Genomic DNA, 27816 nt, shown 5'->3' with positions numbered 1-27816 from the left:
TTGTGCCGTAAGTATGACGCAAGTCCAGCAATGCATGAGGAAGGCCTATTCCCATTACACCTCATCACCTTTGCATAAGGTTGTGATGCAGTAGCATCCTGGAAGTGGCGCAGTGAAATCTGATAGATTTCACTACGCCACTTCTACGAGGCTTTTTCATGTGGGAACGCCCACACTGAATACATTATATCTGATGCAGGTATAATCTAGCACAGGCATTTACAAAGTAACACATCTGCTTACATACCTCACTTTGTAAATATTGTGCAAAGTGGCGCATCATTTACTCCGCCTTTGTGTCACAAAAAGTGACACAAAAGCAGCGTAAAAGTGTCGCAAGCCATCATAAATAAGGCCCAGCATATCTTACAACTTACAAAAAGATTCAACTGATCTCTGAAGATCACAGTACACAATCTCACATGGTCACCTCACCATGCTGCATAACATTCGGTTGCTCTGTCGCTTGATCAGTGCTCTGAAAACACCATACCAAACATGCATTTTAAGAGGAGTAACATTTCTTTTCCCACAACAGCATCCGAGACCAGAGGCACATTTAGCACAAAATCATTTTATTTCACATGTATAAAATATTTCTTTTAATGTGATAAATAAATAAATCCAAGTCAAATCTATGCAAAGAGGGTCCAGCCCTGTGCAGATTTCCTGACCAAACCTTCATCTGAATGTAGAAGCGGAGAAAGATATCCACCAGCTCGTACAACTTATAGTTATAAAAATAAATTATTGATAATATTAAATATATCAGTTGATAATATTTACAGATTAATAAAAAACAAGTGGCACTGTACTATTGCATAATACTGATTTCGGCATAAAAAGGCACATTTTCCATGAAATGTGCCTAACCCGTAATTGGTCACATTTTGGGTTTTCAAAGTCTTAAAGAAAGATATATTTCACAAATAGAGATTGCTGTTCTGACTGCTCCTGGGACATCCGTCTAGACTGACTGTGCAGGCAGTCATCCACTGCTGTTCAATAACCATCCCATTTTTAGGTCGAGCCTGAGCAGCGCATGTGCTGCTCTGCGAGGCATGCTGTATTCAGGTAGGGACTTGAAGTTCCGCCCACTCTCTGCCCATATTTTACATAGGCTTGTGCCACTGTCCACTGTAAACTGCGGCTGTTCATTGATCACTAGGCTTAGTGCTCCCTCCTTAGTACCGCCTTGTATCATTTTGTAACCTCCCATGGCGACACTCCCTGTTTTATGTGTTGTTACTCGGCAGGCTTTAATTACAGCCTCTGAGCACTATTTTTTCAAATAGCTTTGTCCTGCTTGCTGTTGCAGGCAAGACACGATCTTTCCCAGCGTTTTATTTTTTATTTTTATAGCACAAACGCATTTGCAATTGGTCTCGCATTTGCAAGAGTTTAAGCTATTGGCATTGTAAATGACATTGTCTTTTATTTACCTGTTTTAAAATCACATAAATAAAAGGCATTGTCATTTACAATACCAATAGCTCAAACTCTCGGAAATGCAAGACCTATTGCATTGCAAATGCTTGTTGCCTGTGCCCTCCCTTCCTTCCCAGCTCGTCGCCCTCTCTTAAGGCGTGCTAGTTTTATGCCCAAAGCTTGTTTCCCCTTGAAAGAGCCGCTTCAGGTGGAGGCTAGTTTGCTGCACTCCTAGTAAAGACTGCCTACATTTTCTTTGGAAAAGCCTACTACACCGCCAAAGTATGCTGCTTTAGAGCCAGGAGAGACCTGCTTCAATCTTGTATGTCTGCTTTACAGGAAGATGTGACCTTGAAGTGGTATGGAAGGCCTATTGCACAGTGATATAAGCCTGCTTTAGTTTGGAGACTGTCTACGTTGGCAATGCCTGCTTCCCTTTCGGCATGCTTCTTCGAGGCTGAAGAATGATCTTGGCACTTTGTAAAAAGTCAACGATCTACAGCTGTTATGGGTTTTGCCCACCACACACCACAGGTTGTCCATTGCTGTCTTTCAGACTTCCCAACATTTGAAAGTTCATAAGGTGTCTTTAGGTGGGCAGCCTCCATCTCCTCCCAAAATGCATTGGGTTGAATTAATCAGTTTAAGGGTGGGTGAATTTTTTTTTGTTTAATAATGGCTAATTCTTGGTCTAAGATTTTGGGGCATTTCTGGGCTGTGTTTGCTCTTCGTACCCAGAGAAGTAAAGCTTCACGTTTGTGATGGCCTACAAGCACTTCACTCCGGTGAATGCCAGTGTCGCTTCTGTCCGACGCCTCAGAATATGCTCCCTATGTTCAGTTTGGGACGTGACAGCTTCAGAATGTGCTTGCAGCATCCATGAGATGAGGGTTCGATGTCTTCGTATGGTGCTGCTCATATTCATCATCCTAGGATAGGACCGATTCAGGAACCATCTCCTGCAACAATGTCTTAGGGCTGCGACTACTTCAGATCCTGCCATCGGAGCCCATGTATGCCCGGATCCAGGGGAGGTACTGGCTGACCCGGGTGTACACACCCGGCTTGTACATTTTAGCGCAGTCGATTGCCCAGCTGATGATTCCCTGAAGCTCCATTCTGCCATCACGTGGACATGCCAGTGGTCCTCCTGAATCTCCCTGAAAAAAAGAAAAGGTGATGGTTGGTTTCTGTTCCTCTAGTAATATATGTTCACTTACTAATGGTAAAAAATACCAGTATAGCATGAAGTTCATGTAATCGACTTATATCCATAAATGTGTAAACCCTGGAGCACCCTCCTCCAATCAGCACATCACTCGAGTCCTTCAATTGTACCTGAAAATACTCCAGTGTACAGCACTGGGCAAAGATCTAGTGCCGTGCATTTAAGATCTATGCCTTAGATCCATCTTTGAAATTAAGGAAGTCTTGCATGAATTTCAACCAGGATGCTGAAGTGTGTCCAAAAGTACATGCTGACTGCTAGCATTGCCTCTTAAATTAGTGGCTGAATTCTGACTGTCTACCCTGACTCTGTCTCTGGATGTTGAATAGTGCCTCCTAAATTAATGGCTGAATTCTGGCTGTGTACCTTGAGTCTGTCTGTGGATGCTGAAGAGTGCTGCAGTGTAGCAGTGGGAGATCTGAGAGCCGAGGGGCCCCATGTGCGTTTTCTCCCATAGAAAGTGGTAGGGATGTTTGAGTGTTTTTAAGGCAAATGCAAGGGCTCTACTTTCTACCGCTAAAGGCAAATAATAGAGCCTCATAACATAGGCATGTGTGCCTGCCTAGCTCGGCGGGTTGTGCTTCAGAACCAGTATGGCTCTGTAAAGATCACAAAATCAGAGATAACTTAATCTCCACTGATTAACCCAAACTACAATCTTCTTCCAATATTCATGTCTATATAGCACAAAATAAGGCAGTCTTTAAGGACATTGTTTTCTGTCACCATTTTTTATTGTGTACGCTCCTATTGACCTTTACATTTAGGCCCTCAGGTGGATTTACTTCCAGTTTCCGTGTTCCTTAGGTTGGAATGAAAAATAACATGCGGTTTTAGTTGTATTGCTTTGGAAAACTGAATGTTTTATTTAGTAGAATAAAAAAATTGGAGGTGTGCAAAAGTACTACATAACTTGGGATACTGGTATGAGGCGCAAACACATTTGCACCTCTTCCCACTGTTGCTGGGACACTTGGGAAGAAGCTGTAAATAGACATAGTGGTGCAGTTCTACATGCAACTTTGCAACACTATACTGCGAATAAGAACATTAGTAATTTTCCAATTTCCCCCCAAAAAACTAAAGTCAGTGTTTGGTGAGAGAGAGAGAGAGAGAGAGAGAGAGAGAGAGAGAGAGAGTGGAATTTGGGTCTGCCTCTTTCAGCCACTGGCTTGATACTTTGACAATCATGTCTTGGCTCAAGCAAATGGAGTATTCATCTCTCACCTAATGCTATTGGTTGTTTAAGTATGTCCGTCCTCCTTTGCTCGAATACTTGCATTGGGCTGCACAAGCGATTTCTTCACAACTAGAGCTCCTGCTAGCTCCCTCCTGTGTTTCACACTCTAATGTGTAAATGCTGCATGTATTAGCACATTCAACTCACACTTATCAGCTTTGCCAATGCTGTTTCTTATGCCAATAAATATTGACACATGGTGACCACACGGTGTCTCTGAGGGAAGCACAGTATTTTGGAAAAGAGCACATGGTGCCCTTTGGTGGCACACAGTAATCCTCTGGCCCTTCCAGCTCTGAGGGGTTGAACCACATGCCCTTCAGTTGCATAGAGCACTCACTCTGACTTCGAGGGCACGGAGGAGTCTGGTCTTACCTGGCAAGCATCCACCTTCCACTCGGGGTCTGCGGCACAGATCATGTTGTTGTTAATGAGGCTCCCATAGTAGCGTTCCGATTGGCAGGTCCTCTGGGAAACGAGCTGTACCTTCACAGACTTCAGGAACCGGGAGTATAAATAATCACCTGGAAGTGGGGGAACACAGGTGTAAAGCAAGATCAGTAACTCATACGCCCAACACAATAATACAACAGGAACAAGTACGATTCCTTCACCCACACAATCAAGGTTAAAATACTTGGAAGCCTGGAGTCCCTGTATAAAAGCCTGTCTCGAATATCCTTATTACTGTCGAGTTGTGATGTCACTAGTCCCATGTAATAAAGAAGTTACGTAGCTGCTAAACTGTAATAATGTATGACAGAAAACCTCCTGCCTGAGCCAGAAGCCAAGGTAAAAGGTAGTTCAAAGAGAATAATTACATCTCCAGTTTAAACAACGAGGAGACTTGGCTTTTTCTTCTTCTGATCTGGTTTTCTGAAGTGAACAGTAATCAGCATAAAGCAAAATGTATGGCAACATTTTTATTTTTTAAAGCTCTCGGTCATTGCAGGGAAGCTGGAATCTCTCTGTGTGTCTCTACGTGTTCAGAGCTACAGCATTTTCGTTAATCTGGCTTGCAAAAAAATTATTCTAATATCTTTTTGCAACAAATTACTCACAACTTTTTGGTGTGTTTAATTTCACATGGCAAATTTTGCTTTTAAACTTTATATCTGCAACCATACTATTTCTTTCCAATGAAAGAACAAGACACCAGGGATTTAAACGGGAGAGGAGTTGGACTAACAGCTAGGGCGGTCGACCTCAAATCTGGGGAACCGTGTTCGAGTTTCGGCAAGGACGCGCAACATTCTATGATTCTGGGCAAGTCACTTAATCTCCCCGTGCCCAACAAAAAAATGAATATGCCTTCATGTAACGCAACTGGTGCTCATGTAAAGCGCTCTTATACCTGATACCTTCGGGTCAGGTTCGCGCTATATAAAACTCCGTAAAAAGAAATAAATTGTATGAAGTATGATGGTGTGACCATGTATTATTATAAGGAGTAAAATATCTTCTGCCTCAGAGTTTCATGACCTTATAAAGGAACTCAGCCTTTGCCCTCATTCCTCTATATGGTCATGCAACTCCTCAGTGATTTGCATCATCCTTATTTGGAATGGCAGGGGGTGCTTTATCCCTTCTTTACCTCTCATCCTAATAGGAACTCTAGCATGTTCACATCAACACTCTAAAGGGTTAGCATTTAGCTAAGATCCTCACAGTAGCATAAAAGAGCACAACATGGTCCCTTCTGCACAGGAGTACAGAGTTGTCATCTGACTAATATCTTTACGGACACATAACGGAGCACAGCACAGTCTGATCTGCACAGGGGCATAATGAGATAAATCCAGCAGGTTGGATGGCACTCCGTGCTCAATCATCTCTAGAAATGGGGGATGAATATACAGGCACTGAAGTGGGGTTATATGCTCGGCTGCACCAACTTTCAAAGTGAGTGGACACAGTGGTAGCCCCCACCAACAATGAAGTAATAACAGTTGGCGATCAGAACAGAGCATTGGCTACAGTCTGGAAAGCCTGAAATCTGCTTGTTATCTAATGAGGGTCACTAATTTAAAATTGGAGTAAGCACACAGGCACTGGTGCAGCACTCCAAGACATAGGTTCAGATTTACTAAGATGTGGTGCAACACAGGAAGATGACTTGCTGTGCTGCGTCAAATGGAGAGAGTAGGAATGCGCCATATTTACTAATGTCTGGCGCATTTCTGCTCTCTCTCTCTGCTGGATCACTTTGAGCTGCCTAGCACCAATGCAAAGCAAACACAAGGAGATGATGGACGGAGCGCTGAAACGTTTCAGACACTCACTCCCAGTCAAGAGATCTGGGTTAAATCCATCATTGTTCTTTAGCTCACTTCGCCACCCCAGTTCAGACACAGCTATATGCAAATCAGTCTTGACCCTGTGCCTCATTGGAACAGTCCAGCCTGAACTGCCAAGCCATGTCCTACCTGGACCGGAAACAAGCATCCTGGAACCGGTAACTGGCTAACAGCCCTCATCAGCCATGCTAGCTTTAATGCAGTGGCAAAGTGAGCAAGGGACACTGGAATGGCATTGTTCTGCATTCTGTCTATCAATAGTTCTTTTTGCATTTGTCACCCCGAGTGGGACGGGTATGCCCAGACGTGGGTCCCGTGCTCTCCATGCCACTGGAGTCAAGCTATCCTGGCTGATGAGGGCTGAAAGCCCGAAACCGGTCCCAGGATGCTTGTTTCCAGTCCAGGGAGGACCTGACCTGGCAGTTCAGGCTGGACTGTTCCCATGAGGCACAGGGTCAAGACTGTTTTACATGTGGCTGGGTCCAAACTGGAATGGCATGGTGAGCAAAAAAACGATGTATTTAGGCCCAGATCTCTGTACTGGGGTGAATGTATGACATTGTTCTGCATTCTGTCCATCGATTGTTCTTTTTGCATTTAGCACCAATGCAGGCACTCTTGTGCCATGGTGCAAGGGTGCCTGTGTTACAGGCAGGATTGCTTTTGAGCAAGAAGGGACACCTTTTTGCACAAAAACAATCCTCAGTGGCATTTTCCTCTTTCTATGTGTGCTGCAGAATGCCTGGGAAAGGACTGGGTCTGCCTGGGTCTGGGAGGCGTACCATTTTGACGCATTTCCAGGTTCTCAACTCTTTGCAAATATAGGAATGCGCCAAAAACCATGAGTGGATGTGTGGGAACGTCCACACTCCACCCATGAAATACCTCCCTGCTGCGAGGTAATGCAAGGCAGCGAAAAGGCCTTCCTTGCGTTACCTTGGATTTACTAAACCACACAGAGCCACATAGGGTGGCTTCGTAAATCTCAGTTAAGAGCTTGTGTTGCACTATGCCTCGCAAGCCCTTAGTAAATCTAGTCCCTAGAGTGTAGCATTGGCTGAAACCGTAACAGGAGCTGACAGACCTGTCAGCAGTGCCACCTAATCACCAGTCATTATATTTTATTTAAACTCTCAAGAAAGTTGTATAAAGAATGCAGCAGTGACACCACGTGACGTTTAAGCATCACACTGGCTGCAGAACTGGTTTGGAGGGACAAAACTGGTGTAGCAGTAATACCCAATGATAAATCAGAAGTATTATATTTAATAATCTCCTGAGATTTAACAAGAGCACGCAGGGAGTCAGTGGAGTGTATGTTTCTGCTGTGGCTTCAAATACCTATCGCCTTTACCATGTGACAAGCCAATCAGAACCTTGCAGCCCCTCTGCGTTTAGATCTAGGCTTTTTTTTGCACCCTGGTGACTCCCTCAGCACATAAGCTCATGACAGTATTACTCACTGCTGGACTCTTGACCGTAGCCCGCTATATCACACTGGGTGCCTGGCAGCGCGGGTGTAGCTGGTGGTAAACAGATGGTCTGGGTGTAGTCGGTTGGCACAGCGCAGCGGCCCGATTCTGATGCACGGAGCTTTAGCAGGGCTGTAGTAAAAATATGCAGAGTTAATTGGACTTTCCTTAGAAGTTCACCATCAATCCACAGGTAGACATTTTGCGCAGTGGCTTCATTTACATCTATTTTAGCAAAACACTGGGGTTTTAATCCCCTTCCTCATTTGAACATGTTGGGTTTCTCCAGCGCCATAAAATAGGATTGGGCAGCAAAATAAAAATGCCCCTCCCCTCCCCAATAATGAATTATAGATCTAAAAAATGGTCCCTGTTTGCAAATCGGGGCAGTTTTGAACTTGTAAAGACACACTCTATAGGTGTTTTGCAAGAAATGGGAGACTGCTTACATTTCTGCTTTCTGCAGGCACTGTTTGATTAAATATCAGGGAACAGTAAAAACTGGCCCAGCAGACCATAAAATAGGCCCACAAACAGTCAAAAGACAGCCCACACACTGACCTATTAGACCAACCCTTCAGGCAATGCCTGAATGCCTTATAGGCTAGTCCGACACTGCCCAGAAATATTAAGAAATGAGGGCACAAACCAGTCTTTCTGGCTTGGTTCTCTTGTATTACCAAAAAGGCTCATTATTCACATCTCTGGCTTATTGCTGGGGAAATAGGATTCAGTGGGTTTCTCTGTGGAACTAGCTTAGAACTACTTACAACTGTTCTTATCAATCGTATAAAATAATGTAGAAACCAACAATAATTAAACATTAGTAGAATGTAAAGTGCAGTTAAAAAAAATACAGCACCTAAACTCCAGCAGCAAACAGCATTAGAGCAAAAATGAACGCACGGAAAGAAAAGGTCCTGGCGGTTCTTAAAAAGCCTCCGACTTTGTTTTGCTGCTGTGGATGAAAGCTGTGAAATTCTGGCAGTGCTTAATTTGAGCCGGGGTTTTCCGGTGCTGGGCAACTTGGTTTCCAGTGCTCAACACCAGCACTTAATTGTCAACACCGCACGGTGGCGCTGCTCATCTAATTTATAGATGAGCAGAACAATGGTTGTTTATTAATTCAATATACATTCAAAATAAATGATACCTGTCTCCCTAGCCATTCCTTTAGCTTTGGGGGCCTGGAATAATCTGAACTGTCTCATTTGCAGGCAAGAGAGATGGTTAGTAGTTGTTTTGGTGCCGTCATTGGCAGCGATTACGGGGCAATGGGTAGTGCAAGCTGCAGTGGCCTGCTGGCCAAGGCCCTGACACTTATTAATTTACAAATTAAGCACTGGGTTCTGGATGTTATAGCTGTTGAGAGATGCAAGGGTGAGAGCTCCGCTCGCACCCCAGGGTTACAGCTCACCTATGTCATTGTGCATGGCCCCCGTTTCCTTGTCCTCCTTGAACCCAGAGTGAAGGACGATCCGCTCCACAGCGAATGACTGCTCCTTGCCAGGGGCGGGCATTTCAAAGTTGGATCTTCCCAGGATCACGTTGAAGTCTTTGGGATCAGCACTGGGTGATGAAACGAGAGGATTATTGGTGTAACCGTGAAAGAGCAAAGAAGAAGCAATAGAATGCGAGAGAAAGAGGGTAGAAACAAAGGAGGGAAGGTGGAAAAAGAGGGAAGAGATTTATGTTCAGAAGGAGGATTAGAAAAGGTAGTAGGGCGTGATGGAGAGTGAAATGTGGAAGAAAAAGAGTAAAACGTTAGTGGGAAGGGGGACAAGTGAGAAGTAAAATAGGGAGGACAAATAGAGAGTATGAGGGGAGAATGTTAGAAATACTGAGATGGAGCGAACAGAGGGAGAATATGAGATGAGAAAGGAAGAAATGAAGGCAGATGGCAGATGAGGAAGAAAGAACACAATTAGAGAGAAAATTGACTCGAAGCGGAAAAGTGAATGCAGAAGAAGGCTTGGAAGTGAGATATTGAGATATGGAGAAGAGTGGGCACTACAGAGACAAAGACAAAGAGTAAAAAGAAGAACAGAGAAAGAAGGAGACAGATAAAGAGAGGGGAGGAATCAGATACAGAGAGCGGAAGACAGAGCTAGAGAGAGAGAGGACCGAAAAGAGAAGGTAGAATACAGATAAATAGTGGGGGTTAGATATGGGAGGGTACACATTTAGAGCAGATGAGACACGAAGAGATAGGAAGAAAAAGGTAAAGATATGGGAGTAGGCAGAACAAGAGAGGGGAGGTTACAGATAAAGAGAGGAAGGGAGACAGGAAAAGAGACCGATTTAGAGGACATGAGATGGGTGAGGGGAGTAAGGAGACAATTAAATAGGCAATGAGACAGATAAGGAGAGGAGAAGACATAAAAAGAAGGAGGGGAAGACATAAAAAGTGAGAAGGAAACAGTGAAGAGGAGAAAGAACAAATATAGTGTGGAGTGGACAGATAAATGGGTGAAAATAGATGAGGGGAATAGATAGATAAAGAGAAAGGAGCAGATAGAGGGGAGAAAAGGAGGAAGAAAAAAAGGCGATATACAGCCAGAGAGAGGGTTCTTTTCTCCAGGAAGTCCTCACCCTTCAGGAAAGCAGTGCGCCGCGGTCAGGACCCAGCAGGGGTGGATCAGGCTCCCTCCGCACCGGAAGGTGTTGTGATCCCTGACACGCAGGAAGATGCCGCTGACCCAAGGATGGGATTCGATGGGGGAGCTGGTTCCGCCCACGATCTTGAAGAGCTTGTGAGTCCTCTGGCCACAGGTTGCTAGCGCCAAGAAAAGAGGGTAGAAGGTCAGCGCCAAGTCCATGGTCTACTCCTGTCCTCACTGTTCCCTTTTTCTGCATATATTTTGCCTCTAAACATTTAAACATTATAAGATCTTATGAAAGTAATTTCACTGTAATGGCAGCTATATTGGTCATCATTATCCATACTGCTAGCAGCTTTCCTTACACCACCCATTTAGTCCCCAAAATAACAATCACAAACAAAAGGTGATGTTTTTAATGTTAAATTCCTAAATTGAAAAGAATTCGCTGGAGAGATGCATGGACTTTAAGAACAGCAATCTCTTGGCATAGGTTTTTGTGGTCTGGCTTGACAGCACAGCTGTCAGCAGACAATTATGTGAGAACCACCAGAAGATGGACTTTGACCTCGCCCACATGTTGGGAGCCAGGAGTACATTTTTAATTGGGTATAAGTTGTGTGATTCCACAAAAAAAGTGCTTGCCATCCACACAGCTGTGATCATTTTGTTTATTTATCCAGCGGCCTGAGGCTGAACTTTCAGGGACACACACAATAACATTGTAATGCTATTAAAGTGTCTTAGATAACTGGTTAGTTTATGGCGTTTTTCTCTGGCAGAAGCACAGATGAGAGGAGGGCAGTCATTAACCTAAATGGAGTTTAAGATCTGTGTTGACATTGCAAATCTCAACTGGCCTTTTAACCCACACAATATAATTCTAGAGTTCTTTGCTTCCACACAAATACATATCCTTTCCAATGCTATCTACTTGTAATGCTTACCATACAACATTCTTGTAATGCCAGACATGACGGCAATGCCAATGCTTGTTGCTTTTTGTTTTAGCATCCAACTGCAAGTCTACTCTGCCTCGCGTTCTTTTTCATGGGGAAACCAAATTAAATTTGTTTTCCTAATATCAGTTAAGCCTAAAACTTGTTTGGTAGACAGTTCACAAGCTGTGACGAGGGTATCTGCTAGGAAAAAAATAGTCCCACAAATAGTACCAAGCCATATAAATGAAAAAGAGAAAAAAGTTTGGTGTGTCAGGTTCTCAAAAATGTTAGTGCTCAGTTTGAATCAATCAAAACACCTTCTCACAAAACAAACGCCTCTGGCTTTCTACAACCCCACTTACAACACAAGTAGTAAAAGACTGGGTCGGAGGAGACCAGCGCAGTCAATGCCAAAGAACAGAAGTCCTCCCTGCCTACTTCTTAATCACACAATGAGCTGCTTAGCTAATAAACAGAAAATAAAACTTACTTCCTTTGAAGAATTCGACCCTTTACGCTCCCCATGAAACTGGACCCTTGTTGGGTGTCGCTGTCCAATTAATGCTTTGCAACTACAATTGTGGTCTCAAATAATTGATACAGTACACTGTCATTTGGGAGGAAAAGGGGACGCCCCTTTAACATCCCTCCACCTCCCGAATCCTACTGAATTGAAAGTGAGTTGAAATACCATTTCCACTCAACAATGTCCCTTAGTACATTTAGACTTGCCTCTTTGAGCTTGCATAGCCTAAAATTTTACAACATGCCGGTTTGGCAAATGCAAAAATGCTTGGTATACCAAGCACTGTATAATTCTCGAGAAGATTTATGAACAGAGCTAGCAACAAAGAAATTTCAAACTAATCAGAGAAAAAATATTTTGTGGACAAAATATTGTGTCAAGAATATTCAGGACAAGAATATGATGAAGTTAAGTTTCTATGGGTAAGCAAAGTTTTACTATATATATCTCCACATATTTGTACATTGTCGAAATGTATATCTTCAAGGTACATAGATGTGGAGTTAAGACTGGTAAATCTATACTTACTTCATTGCACTTATTTTCTCAATCTTTTGGTCCTCGATATATTTGACACAATATTCTTTCTACATGATATTTGTTTCCTCAATATCCTGTCAGAGACACCCATGTTGGGCTGCCTGGATCTGGCACCTCAGATGAAACTATTCACACCTGTGATATCAAGTCAAAGAGCCAAACTCTGGACACACCCAGGATTTCTCGTCTTGTTACTTTCAAAATAACTTTATTGTAGTTTTAAAAGAATCATATTTTCAAATGTTCTCAATTGCAAAGGATACCCCCTGTAGTAAGTGCACCAAAAGCAGAAGGAGATTCAAGCAGAGAGGTAAACAGGGCCTGACTGAGGAACCAAAAGCAACCTGGCAAATATGCTCGAACCAGCCCAACTCAGTTTGTCTCCGTGCGCAAAGCAAATCCTTTTTCCATCCATGTATTCTCTCTCCTTCCCTCCTCTCCAGCTGTGATCATTTTCTCTGTACCATCTCCACTCCTTATCCCCCTATCTCTCTTGAAGCCTCTCTTTATCTTCTGTATTTAACCTCAGGGAGATAAGAAAAGTGACAGGGACATTAGGAGCGGCCCTGGGCTTTCAAAGCCTCCTTCAATATCTCCAGCTCACTGGGGAAATGCCCTGTGGAATGAAATGCCTATACGGCCCTGGAGGTCCGACTCCAGGACTTGTTTTCACGCAATGAAGCATCTCTCCTGATTGGCTAAGTGGTAAATTTAATTACACAATGATGGCCCATTGATACTGTAGGAATAATCTGTTATGTTCATGTATTGATTGTGCTTCATAAAACGACTTTCACAAAACATGAGATAAAACTGTCGGGAAAAGTCGTCTTACCATCGTTGTTGGTCCCTTCATTGTTGGTCCCAGCATCATTGGTCCCGGCATCGTTGGTCCCAGCATCGTTGGTCCCGGCATCGTTGGTCCCGGCGTCGTCCTTGGCGCAGACAGGGATGTTGCAGGTCATAGGTCTGATAGTCCTGCTGCTCTCAATGTAGCACCAGGGCCTACTCCGACTACCAGGGTTCCTGGAAAAGATAGGTCCATTTTACTCAATTGCATAATATTGCTTATGACTCTCAGGTTTAGAGAGTCTCTGTGTGGAGGTCTGCACGGAAAACATGAAGAGGGTCTGGGCAGATGGCATTTGGTGCTTTATTTGGTGGCCAACCATTTTCCTGTACCAAATGTTGGACAAGTAGTCGTTGTTGCACCGTAACATGACAGACATTCCAGGGATTCTCTGCTTAGGCTCCAGGAGGTTGGGCTTATAAAATGCCCGCACTGCCTTCATTTGAGCTTCATCAGCAGGGGACCTAAAATCCAAATTTCTTACTAATGCAAGCCTTCCTCAAAGGTTTTATTTATTCACATTAAAAAGCATGTATTGGACCCAGAATAAAAAAAAAGAGTGCTACATAGAGCACGTAACAACGCAGAAATCTGGACAGGTGTGCCTTCTAGGGTGGAGCAGGAAGGAGACAGCTCCTCTTCACACCTCTTGGGGGTGTCCGTTTCTGTTTACAGCGTGTGAGTCTTCTCTTTCTCCTCTGTGTGTGAGGGTGATGGATCGCAGCAGGTGGTGTGTGAGTGTGTGCCCGCATGTGTGTGAGTGAGCTAGGTCTTTGGGCTAGGGCGAAGGGCTGTATCAGCGCTTCGTGGGATGTAGTCATGTGGGTATAGGAGAGAAGGCTTAGGCAGAGGCGGAGCTCTCAGTGGTGCAGCAGGTGCAGTTGCACCACACCTAGGAGTGTGAAAGACCCTTTGCGTTTGAGTTATGGCTGTCGTTAACTACTCGACTCGGGATAATAGACCCATGGCACCCTTGCTACACCACTGGCCAGGGGGCAGTGTGAGAGACCAGCAAATGTGTGAGGGAGCTGTAAATGTGTGAGGAAGATGGTATTGGGTTTGTAAAATATGAGAGGGACATAACATAGTCACTCTGATCTGGCAGTGCAACTGTGCACATAGCGAACTGATTAGTGTGCTGAAACTGTTGCAGGGTTTGCAGTGTGACTTATCTGTGGCTGTGTGTGTGACTGTGTCTCTGTGCGCACTTGTGTGAGTGCACACTTGTGTAAATACAGCACATCCCTGTGTTTTGAAAATGTCAGAGAGATGTGTTGCCAAATTTGGCATTACACTGCGTCACAAAGGGTGAGTGGACCCTAGCAGTGTGAGTGAGAATGCACAATACCCTTCACACCACCCTTCTCACCTGCAGTAGTTGTGTTTCCCCAGCCCGAGCTGTAGGGCATCGCTTCTAAGGTCGTTGAAGGGATACTGAGCCAGCCTGGACGAGTTCCACGCCATGCACTCCCTCCCAAGCCAGGACTGGCTCACGGTCCCTCTGTAGTCATTGCCCTGGTCTTGGTAACACTGGACGCGGGTATCTGAAATAAACACGAATGCACTGTTTAATGTGGGTTGAGGAGCACAGATTAATAGGCACTAGTGTCTAGTTTAGTGCACTAGTGTCTGGCTCAGTGTACCAGTGAGTAAGCAGTCACACACTCTTGTCAATATTATAATTTTTTGCACATGAAGTTTGATGCCACATTTCAGCCCAAGTGTTATAAATAAGAGGTGCTACAATTATCCAGTGTAATAATCTGTTTACCGACCTGGGAAGGATACAAGGCTATGTTGACCTTATTGATATTTCAAATTGTGATCTGCAGGTTAGAGCAGATGCCTGTGTGCAGGCTATTTCTTTGGGATATGGATGAACAGCTTCACTGTTCAACAGGAAATGAGGTGCTCTGGTCTGAGGGCGGCGAGGCACACTGCGCTGAGGCTGGCATGCCCAGTAGACAATGGCCGATGCTCAGCAGGCACCAAAATGAACAGGTCAGCAGGCAATTACATACACTGGCCACAAAGCAGTTATTTACATTGGTCAGCAGGTGGTTACACACACTGGTCAGCGGGCAGTTACATACACTGGTCGGCAGGCAGTTACGTACACTGGTCGGCAGGCAGTTACGTACCCTGGTCAGCGGGCAGTTACATACACTGGTCGGCAGGCAGTTACGTACACTGGTCGGCAGGGTGTTACGTACAGTGGTCAGCAAATGGTTACGTACAGTGGTCAGCAGGCGGTTATGTACAGTAAGCGGTTACGTACAGTGGTCAGCAGGCGGTTACATGTACAGGCCAGCAGGCAGTAATCTACAATGGTTAGCAGGCAGTCAGCTGTCAACTCCCCAGCAATCACTGGTCAGGAGGCAGGGCAGTGTCCTGGTCAGTGAGTACAAACAGACCTTTTGGGCTCTGCCACGGATGTCTCTGCACGCCATCCCTTTCAGGAGGGCAGGCCTACAGTCACTCCCCACAGAGCAGGGGCCGCCCGCAGAAAAACCCATTGTAACTATGACTTCTGGGCTGAGACTGCTAAAGAGAGACAAAGCCATTCGTGGTGGTCTGTGGTCATCTATGCAGTTGTAGCCTTGCCAGGGCAGGGCCCCGAGCTGTCAATCCCCAGCAGTAAAGCAAGGCAGAGACACAGCTCCACCCCCAAAAAGATTAAGCAGCATATCATACTGTTTTATTTGTTTAAATCTGTTTTATTAGTTTTGTTAAAGAAGCATGTATGTGGTTAGAGGGTCGACATGTCAGAACCAGAGACATTAACAATTATACATCGACATCACATGCAGTACAAAAGGAGGCTGCATAAGAGCACAAGGTTTGTTGCACATAAAAGTGTCACATGCAGTAATAAGCAGGCAGAAAGTCACATTAAGAGGTAGAAAGGCACGGACTTCTCAATGCATGAGCACTTGTTGTAAAGTAGCATATCCTACTGTACCATAGCATAACATGACATAATATTTCAGATCATATCATAACTTGACATTAGAATGGTTTTTCTGGTACCTATTTCACAAAGCTCTCCAGAGTAGCCCAGGGGGCAGCTGCAGCGACTGAAACGACTGGACTGGCAGATTCCTCCATTCAAACAGCTGCATCCTAGGGAGGGGATCACAAGCACACTTCATTATTACTTTATATTCAGGCACCCTCGAGCATCAATTACCTTTAAATGCACAGCTGCTTACTGCACTAGCAAGCTCAATGCTGCGCACTTGCTCTACTAGCATGCTGCTGCTGAGTTTACCCCCATTCCCACTGCTGATTTCACTTCCAAGCTCAATGCTGTGCACTTTATCTGCTAGTCCACTCGGGCGCACTTTAAAGTGTGCTGCTGTGCACTTTATCCACTAGCGTGCTGCTGAACACATTACCTACTAGTGCTGCTACACACTTTACCTACTAGTGCCGCTGCATACTTTATCTACTAGCGCACTGCAGCAAACTCTAACTACCAGCGAGCTACTGCACACTTGACCTACTAGCACGCTGCTGCACACGTTACCTATCAGCATGCTGCTGCACACTTCAACTATTAGTGCGCTGCTTCACACTCTACTTACTAGATTGCTGCTGCACACTTTACATGTCAGCACGCTGCTGCAAGTTTCCACCACTAGTGCGCTGCTGCACACTCTACTTACTAGCGTGCTGCTGCACACTACCTACCAGAGCACTGCTACACACTTTCCCTATTAGCTCAATGTTGCACTCCTTATCTACTAGTGTGCTGATGCACACTTTACCTACCAGCGAATAGCTGCACTTTACCTACTAGCGTGCTGATGCACATTTTACCTACTGGCGTGGTGCTGCACTCTTCACCACTCTGCTGCACCACTTATCCTACAAGCACTCTGTTGCATCACTATTCCGGCAGGGATACTGCTGCATCACAATTACCTCCAAGAAATTTGACACACCTCTGTTGCGACTTGGCGTGCTAGAAATCACGTGGCTCCAGGAGAAAGCATGGCAATTTGTGAGTCATTTCTTGGGCTCACAGAAAAAGACTGTGATTCCCTAAATGACTTTGGGACTATTGGGGTAGTATTTTCCTGTTTCTTTCTCCTCTATTATTCTATACTCTGGCCTAAAGGGACATGGGTCTCCTCTGGGTTTTAGTGTGGCACGTTTGCCGGCAGAACTGTTATCCTCCACCATAACACCTTTCTGCTTGTGGCATATTCTTTTCTAAGCTGCCTTTGTAGAGGTCTTCCGCTTCAGTTGCCTTTAGTCAGAGGGATCGATAGTTTGAGGTTAGTGTGCTTCTCAGCTGCAGTTCCTACTTTTGGCCACTTAATGCAGCTGCAATTCCTAGTTTTGGCCACTTGGTGCAGCTGCAGTTCCTACTTTTGGCCACTTAGTGCAGTGTTTCTCTTCCTAGCTGCAATTGTGTATTATGTACTTTAGGGGCAGTGTTTCGCTTGACGTCTGCTGTTCTGTGCTTTGCCAAGTAGGGGTAGTGTTCACCCTTTCAGGTGAACTTGGGTGCAGTGGCCACAAGATGTAGTGTAGATTATAGTCACAGCTATGGTTCTTGTCTTTAAACAACCGAGCCTTTGTAAAATGATCTTAGTCCAATCTCTCACCTTCAGCCATTTCAGTGTGGCCAATATATCTGGCCAAGGTATTCCTGTGCACCACCCAGGGAGCAGTGTGTCCATATGACCATACACCAAATGCCACTGGAATACCATGCAAGACACTCATAGCTACAAAGGAATGCCCATGATATGCCATCAGGCTTACCTTCATCTTTAGCCACGTCGTTTGTCTTGTCCGTTGGCGAGTGCCCAGATTTCTGGAAAGAGAAACAAATACAAAAGAATTGGTTTTTTTTGTTTGCAAAAAAACCACTAATGAAAACAGAACTAAGTTACCCATAACTGATCACATGAACAAGGCTCTCATTTATGGTGATCCAGGAAGTAAAAAACACAATAAAGTTAAATCTGCGGTAAATGGATTTCCACACATTTACCACATTTTTATAATTTAAAGCCATGAGATATTACTTCATCAAAAATGACGACAGCATCTCAGCGGAGAAATATCCTGCTGCATTGTGAAAAGACATGCAGAACTTCAGGTTCCTCAGGTTGTTTCCCAATAAATGCTAATTTTACAGTGATATCACAATTACCAGCTTGGGGTAAGACAATTACAGAATCGTGGAGGGGCAAGTGTGACATTCCATCTGAGACCCAACACCTCCCCAACCTGTCTGAGAAATATGTGCTCATTCTTAGATTACTGTTAGTTCTCTGGTGGTTTAGAGTGATTTCCTCACCAACCGGAAACCCCACGTGTTCCTGGCACACACACTGATGTACTGTTGCATACTAGATATTCACTTTTTTTTTTGCAGTTTTATATAGTGCAAACTCGACCCAAAGGTATTTGAGCGCTTTACCTGAGCACCAGTTACATTACACAAGGACACATTTATTTTTGGTAGGCATGGGGAGATTAAGTGAGTTTGCCCAGAATCACATGATGTTGAGCCGACGCTGAGACTCGAACCTGGTTTCCCAGCTCCACGATCGCAGCTCTGGTCTTTACACCACATCCCGTCCCTCCCCTCTTTCACATTTTCCAAGTCACTTTAGCAGCGCCTATAATCCGCGTCAGCAACTCTGTCAGCGGGGTTCTGTGGCAGGGACTTTCTGTCTATTCGTCACCCCCTTGCAGGTCTTACTTCCTCTTGTCTCTGACTGCTTCAAGCGTGTTACTCAATCCCCCTCTTCTCTTTACTGTCAGTGCCATCGTCACACTGAGGCCAGGCTGAGACTTCCATATATGGGCTGAGATTGTCCATGCATTGGAGGAGGCGGATGCAAGCTGGCATGGGGCTAAAGAGGCTGACACTGCCTGCGATGGAAGAGGAAGTCTCTGTGACTTCATGGTGCAGCAGCTCGGGGTCCATTGGTTCGGGGGACCAAAGCTGATTGGCATGTGGTTGGTCTCTGTATGTAGTGGTACAGTAAGCATAAAACAATGGACTGGAATGAAGCTCACAATAACTACAAGTGGTGGAGGCAATTTCAATCATATTACCTATCCTTTCTTACTGAGACCAGTGCTTAATTTATTTTAAAAAAGTAAGTGCCAGTTCCCTCGTCAGGAGGCCACTGTAGCGTGCACCACCTGCTGCCCCTACCAATGCTGTCAATGACAGTGCGAGCACAACTACTAACCATCACACTCCTACACGAGTGACAAATCAGACTATTCCAGGCACCCAAAGTCATAAGAATGGCTTGGACGGCAGGTATTAGTGATTTTAGACTTATTTAATTAATAAACAATTTTTTTTTTGTGCTGATACCTTAATTAGACAAACAGCACCACCATGTGTCAGACTGTCATAAGTGCTGGTGTTGACAATTAAGTGCTGGTGCCGAGCACTGGGAACCAGCGGCTCAAATTAAGCACTGAGTGAGACATACTAAGTGTGACAGCTATGACCAACGTTGGTTATTCTCATGACTCCAGCTGCACCTCACTGATGATGCCCACAGAGCTGGAACCGGTCTTGGATTGCCCATCAGTGGCCTGGCAGTTCTCACTAGACTGATCCTACACGAGAAGGGCCAAGGCGGATTTGCAAGTGGCTGGCTCCTGTCTGCAGTGGCTTAGTGATTAAAAAACTATGGCATGGGATAGGGACTAGAGTGATGAAGAGTTAATGAGATTAATTTAAGTGTTCCACCCATATCGCTGTCCCCACATTCTGCAGCCACACACAAGGTGTCATGTCCAAGAGCTGCAATATTTTAGATCACTCACTACCTTAATGGCTGCCACTGAGTGAAAGGGCGATAAAAGGGTGTATGTCCTTCAGACTTCAGTTGCCAAGGGGGACCGCCAGGCCACAGCCGTTTTGTTCATGATGTTGGAACTCAGAAGCTACTCTAGATTCTGTAGAATTTGAATGGCAAGAGTCCAGTCCTAGTGCGTGAGGCCATCTTGTTTGAGAGGGTACTATGCAAAAGGCAGGAGACTACAAGAAAGGGACAGGGTGGGGCACTGGTGAGTTGCTGGGTTTGATTTAGGTCACTGTCCATCTGCAGGATTGATCAGGGTGTGTCACCACTCTTGGCAGAGACCTATCAGCGCAAGTGCCACTTGAGAAACCCCATGGGCAGCCAGAGTAGGTGGCGAGGCGAAGGGAAGTGGCCCAGCCCTTCCCTTGGGGCACCTGTCTCCACCCACGCACCAGCACCTGCAGGGATGTAGACTCAATAGTGCCGCAGGCGGTGTTAGGGGCTCACTGCACCGAAACTGCGGCTGAATTTTACTATTCAATCAGTAGATAGCGTGGGGGCATTTCCTCGCTTGCACCAGGGCCCGTGGCGACGCTGCTTTTCCATTCAGAGCCAACGGTTCGCATATCCCCAAAGTGGCCATGTCATTGCTTCATACAAGCAGGTTAGGGGTCTTTAAACCACAAGAAATCTGCAGGTGCCAGAACCATTGGGAAACAAGTCCCCTGTAGGCGCTGTGAACGCTATTTCATCTCCCTAGCGTTCAAGCAGCATTTTAGGAACCGCGTTTGCTTGTATACTTTCATCTGAAGTTTGTCTCACATCTAATTTGTAGCCCTGATCCACCCTTGATTTCTATGTGCTAGAATTCACTTTCCCGAAACGGTGCTTAGGTGACAAACAGTAAGGTTCCTCTTTAAAGAACACCACATCGTGATGCAGTACCAGCTGTATAGCGCTCCACTGCACTGCGGCAAGGTTGGCGCTCTACAACAACTACCTCATACGTAAATGATAATTTTTCTTCACATGGTAAGCTCTATTATCCCAAAGGCGTTTTTAAGTTGGCGCCGCATGTCTCGCTTAATTAGCTCTTTTCACGAAACACCAGGATAGTTATTTTATTTCTGACCCCCTGTGAAACTTGTAATAACGAGGGCGAGGCTTTGAGTGACAACGTTGCTTTCTGCCCAGGAGGGGGCGCATCGCACAGCTTGGCTGCCTTCAATGAGAGCTTGTTAGCAATGTTGTACGAGGACGTCGACCCTCTAATAAAGGAACCATACCAGACAACCTCACTAGCCCCCACACTCCTTTTAGGAATCTAGTCTGCCATAAATATCCAGTGTTACAGAGGTCACCCCCACTCGCTCCGAAGATCACGCCCCCATCATAGAACACTGTGCGGCTGACGTGACACTATGTCAGCTATGAGTTTTGTAAAACACAAAAATTAAATAATAAATGAAGACTGGTAGACACAGGGCTGTGTGTCTCTCGCAGGTGCTGCCAGGGGACTCTGCAGTCATTCGCTTTTACTGTGGGTGGCGCTGTCGCTTTGCAAACTACAGCCGCACCATACTCACCGGATCAAGCGCCTTGTAGAGAATGTAAAACACCGCCCAGAAGGTAACGACGAAGTTCATGATGTCCTACTGTTCTCGGAGCAGACTTTGTTTCTGTGTATGAAAAAATAAAAGGAGAGAGTGAAGGGATAGCAAAAAGAGAGCCGGAGAGACAGCGAAACAGAAGAACGGATCTTTACGGGTGACTTGCAGATTAAAGAGACCAAATATATGGAATAATGTGTCGCGAGTACACGGATATTGCCAGTAGTCAGCAATATTCAATAACCACTCCATAAACTATTCCCAGTAGTCAGCAATATTCAATAACCACTCCATGAACCCTAACCGAGGGCTCCGTAGCAGTGACGCGGTACTCGCCGTACAGTGCTTCAACAATACCTCGTCAGAGGTAGCACGCGCTACATAAACCCAATTACAATTAATTCAATAGAGGGAGATGTTAATTGCATCAACGCATAGTCACTTCCTAGCTCCACTTTGCACTTTAGTGCGAGCTCGACCCGAATGCATCGGAGCGCTTTACATGAGCACCAGTTCCATTGCAGACGGACATATTTATTTTTAGGCATGGCGAGAATATGTGATTTGCCCATAATCACAGAATGTGCGAGCTTCCTGCCGGAGTCGAGCCTGGTCTCCCAGCTTCAAGGCCGGCCGCTCTAGCTGCTAAGCCACATCCTCTCCCCTGGAGTGGTGCCTGCTCTGTTGACGCTAACTAGCAGTGCCAGATCCCAGCCCAGGGGCACGGATTTCAGCCGGCCTGTCAAGCCCCCACCCAAACACCATCATTGTACCTACTGTTTAAAGCGCTCCTCGCTGTTCTGTCATCCGCAATCAGCAGCGCCCTGAAGAATCCCAGACACTGTAGCAATTCTTCCAATTTGCTCCGAACCTTATATGTGAGCGATAGCTCAGGTGTTTTTGTCTAAATATGCGAAGATCTTACGCCTTTTTTTAAAACGCAAAGTGCTTGGAAAAGCAAAGGTCTATCACTCTGGTATTAGCAGTGCATTGTGGTTATATAATATAGTGCTTGGTACCAGTTTGCACCTCTGCAGCACTTTAAATAATGGACTTTATTATTCGCCATCACTGTGGTACTCGCCGCTCAACCTCAGAAGCATAAAAGGCTGAGGGGCACATTATCAAGGACAGCATTAAAATGATCACAGGTGTGAACATGGGCTTCTTTTGGAATTCTCCAGGGCATACTATCAAGCCCATTATCGCCGCCGCTAAACTGGCGATAATTTTAACCCTGTCCTTGATAATATGCCCCTGAGTTAGCTGGTTTTACACGCAGACCTCAGCAGCAGCCGTGGGCCGTCTGTGCAGCCGGAGCATTAACCCCCTAGTTCCCTTTACGGTATGCATTGATTTATGAGACGCGCTGACAGAGCAGAGATGGCTGGAGCTGGGTCCGTGCCAGAGGTGGTGGGGACAGTGCTGACAGCACACGCGCCTTCCTCTGCGGTGTCTGCAGTAGCTGAGGAGATGGCTGACATGACACATGACATGCCTCTGGCCTCCTCGGAGGAACCGGCCTCACCCTTGGTTCCATCCTCCGAGGGACTGGCATGAACTGGTGACCAGCACCTGCAGCACCCGCTTGGAAGAACCCTCCCTGGTACCGGACTCACTCAGCCTCTGTGGTACCGGCTTGGCCCTGTTATCGGCCGACGAACCAGCCTTCAACCTCCGAGAAAAACCCAGAAACCGCGTCAGTGGTTAATTTGTCAAAATAAAAGTGCCGGGGCTCTCGCCTGTAGGCAGCTTGCACCAGCCAATTTCTACCCCCCCTAAAAACAGAACCAACGACTAACCATACAAGTGAGGAGAGGATGTGGCGTAATGGTCAGAGATGCCCACTTTGAAGCAGGGGAACCAGGTTCAAGTCTCAGCGTCCGCTCAACATCTGTGATTCTGGGCAAATCACTTCATCTCCTCGTAAATGAATGTGTCCTTAACTGGTGCTCAGGAAAATCACTGGTGTTGATGATTAAGTGCCTGTGCTGAGCACCGGAAACCACCGGCACAAATTAAGGACTGAAACCGCTCCAGACTAGAGTGTAGAGAGTCTACAGACCTCACCCCCAGCACTTGCCTCGCAATAGATTTCGCTCCCCGCAGCATTCAAGACCTCCCCCCTTGCTGCTAATCAAATGAAGGTCACAGTTCAAGATCCCGGCATAGTACAGAATTACCTAGCACATATGTTATTGCTTGGCTGCAAGCCGGATGGACATTCGCTCCGTGGTCCTTAAACTGTTTCCATGCCTGGAACTTTAATACTTGAAACGTAGGGAACAAAAGGGAGCCAGTCAATTGGACCACAATCAGTCCATGCAGAAGCATAACTGTCGGCCAAAGCGCTTAACTCTTCCCCGCGGTTATGAAGCGCTATATACACGCAGCCACAAAACTGAATTCAGATACTAAGGCTTATCCAGCAGGATTTTCATGTTTAGATAATAAAGATGAATTGATGTTTAAAAAGGAAATCAGAATCACAGCCTTGGTTTCTATGCCTCTAATTGGCTGAAATCCCGAATTCACGTTAATCATAATTGTAATGTATGGTTGGACATCTTTGTAAGGGATTATGGTTTATTAAACCAATGCTGTTTTTGTGCACCAAGAGTAGCAATACAACTACGCTAATGAACCAATTCTTTCTCCGAGATGGTTTAATGTTCCTCTTGGCTTGTGGTAGGTTACCAGCTATACACGTGCATGTATGGGAGGAGGGTGTATGTAACACATACAGATACGTTTATAGCACAAAAGCAGTGATGCAAAACCCGTATTCAAAGCCTCTGACATGTAGCAACTATTTCCACAGACACTGTGAAATGTGGACAATATTTCACAGGTTCTTATGAAATATAGGTTTCGTCATCATCATGCCAGCTCCCAAACTCACCTTGCGACCTACAGCTTCAACCACAGGACATTTACATAGGACTTTTTTTTATCAAACAAAGAGTGTTTTCAAAGATTCTATATTTTGAACGTTTTGACAAAATACATATATGCATACACGTACTATTCATCCAATCGTAAAAGCGCTTCGACGCCTCGTCAGGGGTAGTAAGTGCTATATAAATGCAATTATAATAGAATAAAATACAATACATGAAGCACGACGTTTCCCAAGCTACCTTCTTTATGGTGTAGCAAGCTGTGCCATATCTGGTAGCGCCAACATTATTTAATTTGGAACGCTATGAAGGATATACAAGGAAGATACCGCAGGCATGCGGTTTAGTTTTGAGAACGCCCCGTACTATCTTTGCCCATCTGCTGACAGGGTGTACCTGCCAGTCTAAATATTTTTAGTCCTTGTGACTCCCAGTGTAAATACGTAGATGCACGGCAATTATGTATATAGTGTAGGATTTGTTTGCACAATGTTTGCTTAAAAAGCCAATTTCTATTCTCTGTGCTGCATTTCTTGTGCTTCGATCCTAGTGTGAAAGGAATGTAATGGCTGCGAGGGGCTAGTATTCGCTACTGCGCCTAGACACGGTCCTAACCATACAGGCACAAAGCGCTATATAGCTGCACACATTCTCTCAGTTTGCAGTGATTAAATATGCCCTAAAAATTAGCCACATTGAAACAAGTTGGTCCTTTCGTTCAGACTAACATTCGAGGTCTCCTAAAATAAAACAATTGTTAAATTAAAAACAGGAACCATGGGGTTATCTGTCTCACATCATGTGAGTAAAGCCATAATGCTGACACTTAATTTCTATTTCTGCTCAAACCGTATGGCATATGTTGAAGTCTAGCGCTAGGAAACGCCCGTGGGTTACAATGCGCTCTACACACCTTCCTTATTTAAATCAGCTGCACAGTAATGATAAAATTCGGTGGCGTAATGGTAAGTGGTGATTTGAACCCACTTTGACGTAATCGTATAATGTATATGGTGTGCCGTATGTGAATAGCTCCCAGAGGCTGTTATTCTGAGGCAACACTTGACGCTTCATTGAGTAAGTAACAGAAACAAAACATACGTTCAACGATCTGCTGTCGCCAACCAGCGGCTACGTCTTACTCCTACCACATTTCAACCAGTATCTAAAATATTTTCGACACTTATAAAACATTATCAACGAAGGGTCTTCTTTCTCCTGCCACAAGAGCTAACACCAGAATGTAATTCCAAGGGGTCAGAGGCAGACAGGAACTCACTCCCAGAGCAATCACTCACCGACTCCTATTGTGTGTAGGAGTGAGGGTCCAGTATAGACGGTTCCTTTGCAGCTACCAAGTGTCCCTTGCCCCCCTCCAGGCAGTGGTATTTCCCTTCTGTGGAGATGTGAAGGTCTGTTTCCGCAGGGCTCCCCTGTACAGATGGTCTGGTCCTTCCGTAGCTTCAGGTAAAGTTTAGGAACCCTTCTTATTATACTCCGCCTTAGTGGTTGCTGAATTTTTCTCTGAAGAGATGCGGCTTCGCTTTCCTTATAAATCTTGCTACGGGCTCTGATTGGTCGGCTGCTCTGTGCTGTGATTGCTCGGCTGCTCTGTGCTGTGATTGGCCGGTTGCACTGAAGCATACCTGCTTCCTGACAAGCATCACTCAGCTCACGCTCAGCTCACAGCATCATCCGGAGCATCAGGAGGAGGGTGGAGGGGGAAGAGGGAAGCACTTAACTCAGCCAGAGAAACCCGAGAGGCGTTCAGTGCGGGGAATGCAGCAGTATCACCGGAAGGGAGCTTTGTGATTCCTGAAAAGCACATTTTTCACCAGTCACTCACTGCCTGGCCCACGCCATCCCTTCTCTAGAAATAACAGAGAATTACCCAGCGATTCCGGGTACACGGTCACATGCTCGCAATAAAGTTGTTGTAGTAGCTGCCGAAATATGACTGGGAGACAACATCGTTTTCCACATATTGATGGATTTTCCGCTTTTGCCAAATAAGGCGCCATCTGCTGCAAAGTGTGTGCTGGGATTGGAATGAAAACATTGTAAACTAATACTGTCACATAAGTAACCATATCACGCCTCATAATTTGTCTGTTTGTAGCATAATTTAGGCAACCATGCAGCGCAAATTCGTCCCCCACTACCAAATAGTTCCAGTGGCCCAGCTCATAGTGCATACTCTGATCAATCCACTTGGAATTTCACTTCCTGAAAGTGCTTGTCGAAAAACAAAAGTGCCATGGCCGAATATGGGAGATCTCTTACCTTGATGACTTTTAATGAAAGAGCTGCAGATGGACTCGGCAATTTAAAAATATGGCTTAGTAAAGGACAAAGACAAAGATTTGCTGTATTGAGTTTCATGTTTCTATGTTATATATGCTTATGATTCATTAAAAGGGGCCACATAAACATTAATAAAACAACATACACAATCAAACAATGGTTTCTCGAGTTCCAAAGGAGGCCTTTTCAGATCTGCACAAAAGGACTCCATGATAGGGAATGCCCTGTGATGCCACACAGGAGCGCACTCCTCTAATGTATTTTCTGCTAAGTAGTGGGTTTAGGTGCTTTCAGTTGGTTATGATGAAGTGTCCGTCGGATTTCACAAGGAATTTGTGCATGCACAGACAACAAGCTTTTGCAATGCAATAGGTTTCGTATTTACGAGCGTTTGAGCTATTGGCATTGTACATGACAATGCCTTTTATTTATGTGTTGTTTTCAAAGCAGATAAATACAAGGCATTGTCATTTAGAATGACAATAGCTTAAACTCTCGCAAATGCGAGACCTATTGCATTGCAAATGCGCTTGGCCCTGGTGCTGTAAAGATAAATATATTAAAAAAGCATTAGAAGAGAGCGTGTCCTGCCTGCGCTATTTCAGAAAAGAGTGCTCGGAGGGTGTAATTAAAGCCTACCGAGTAACAACACACGCAACAGGGGTTGTCCTCATGGGAGGTTACAAAACGAGACAAGCGGTATTAAGGAGGGACTACTAAGCCTATTGACCAATGAAAAGCCACAGTTTACAGTGGACAATGACAAAAGCTGATGAAAAATATGGGCGGTGAGTGGGTGGAGCTTCAGGTTCATACCTGGATACAGCATGCCTCACAGAGCAGCGCGTGCTCTGCCCAGGCTCGACCTAAAAACGCACACTCTATCCCTCCCTCCCTCCCTCTATTTTGAAAGCCCTTAAAAATGTTTTTTTTTTTTTTACAAAATATGGTGTTTTCTCTCACTTTGTACTCCTACCAATCCTCATTCCTCTCTCTTTCCACTGCCACTTAAACCACTCTCTCTCACGCATCCTGCTTGTCGTATAATGTATTTTAACAATATATGCCAACGTGAATGTTGGGAAA

At 45.1% G+C, this 27816-nt stretch overlaps 1 protein-coding gene across 1 annotated transcript; it reads right to left on the bottom strand.

Moving 5' to 3' along the window:
- Window positions 1-561: 561 nt before the first annotated feature.
- PLAU (plasminogen activator, urokinase) lies at window positions 562-25952 on the bottom strand. Its single transcript, XM_085608719.1, has 11 exons — window positions 25725-25952; window positions 21503-21595; window positions 17899-17950; window positions 16153-16245; window positions 14492-14666; window positions 13108-13298; window positions 10258-10441; window positions 9083-9234; window positions 7657-7797; window positions 4272-4420; window positions 562-2588 (listed from the first exon to the last, which is right to left on the bottom strand). Exons 2-11 carry the CDS (start codon window positions 21560-21562, stop codon window positions 2418-2420), a joined length of 1368 nt encoding a protein of 455 aa, XP_085464845.1. The 5' UTR covers window positions 21563-21595; window positions 25725-25952; the 3' UTR covers window positions 562-2417.
- Between the last annotated feature and the right edge of the window lie 1864 nt (window positions 25953-27816).

This window comes from Triturus cristatus, chromosome 1_2 (genome assembly GCF_964204655.1).
Source record: "Triturus cristatus chromosome 1_2, aTriCri1.1, whole genome shotgun sequence".
NCBI lineage: Eukaryota > Metazoa > Chordata > Amphibia > Caudata > Salamandridae > Triturus > Triturus cristatus.
The sequence above is the reverse complement of the archived record's forward strand: the minus strand, read 5'-3'. Positions and strand labels throughout refer to the sequence as shown.

Bases quoted from the DNA above. Each gene is read 5' to 3' on its own strand.
- PLAU (XM_085608719.1), bottom strand. From the start codon at position 21,562: ATGAACTTCGTCGTTACCTTCTGGGCGGTGTTTTACATTCTCTACAAG. The intron at 10,442-13,107 runs GTAAGACGACTT...TCTTGGCGCTAG, and splicing joins TGAAGGGACCAACAACGATG to CAACCTGTGGCCAGAGGACT. The intron at 4,421-7,656 runs GTGAGTAATACT...CCCCACTTCCAG, and splicing joins CTACGGTCAAGAGTCCAGCA to GTGATTATTTATACTCCCGG.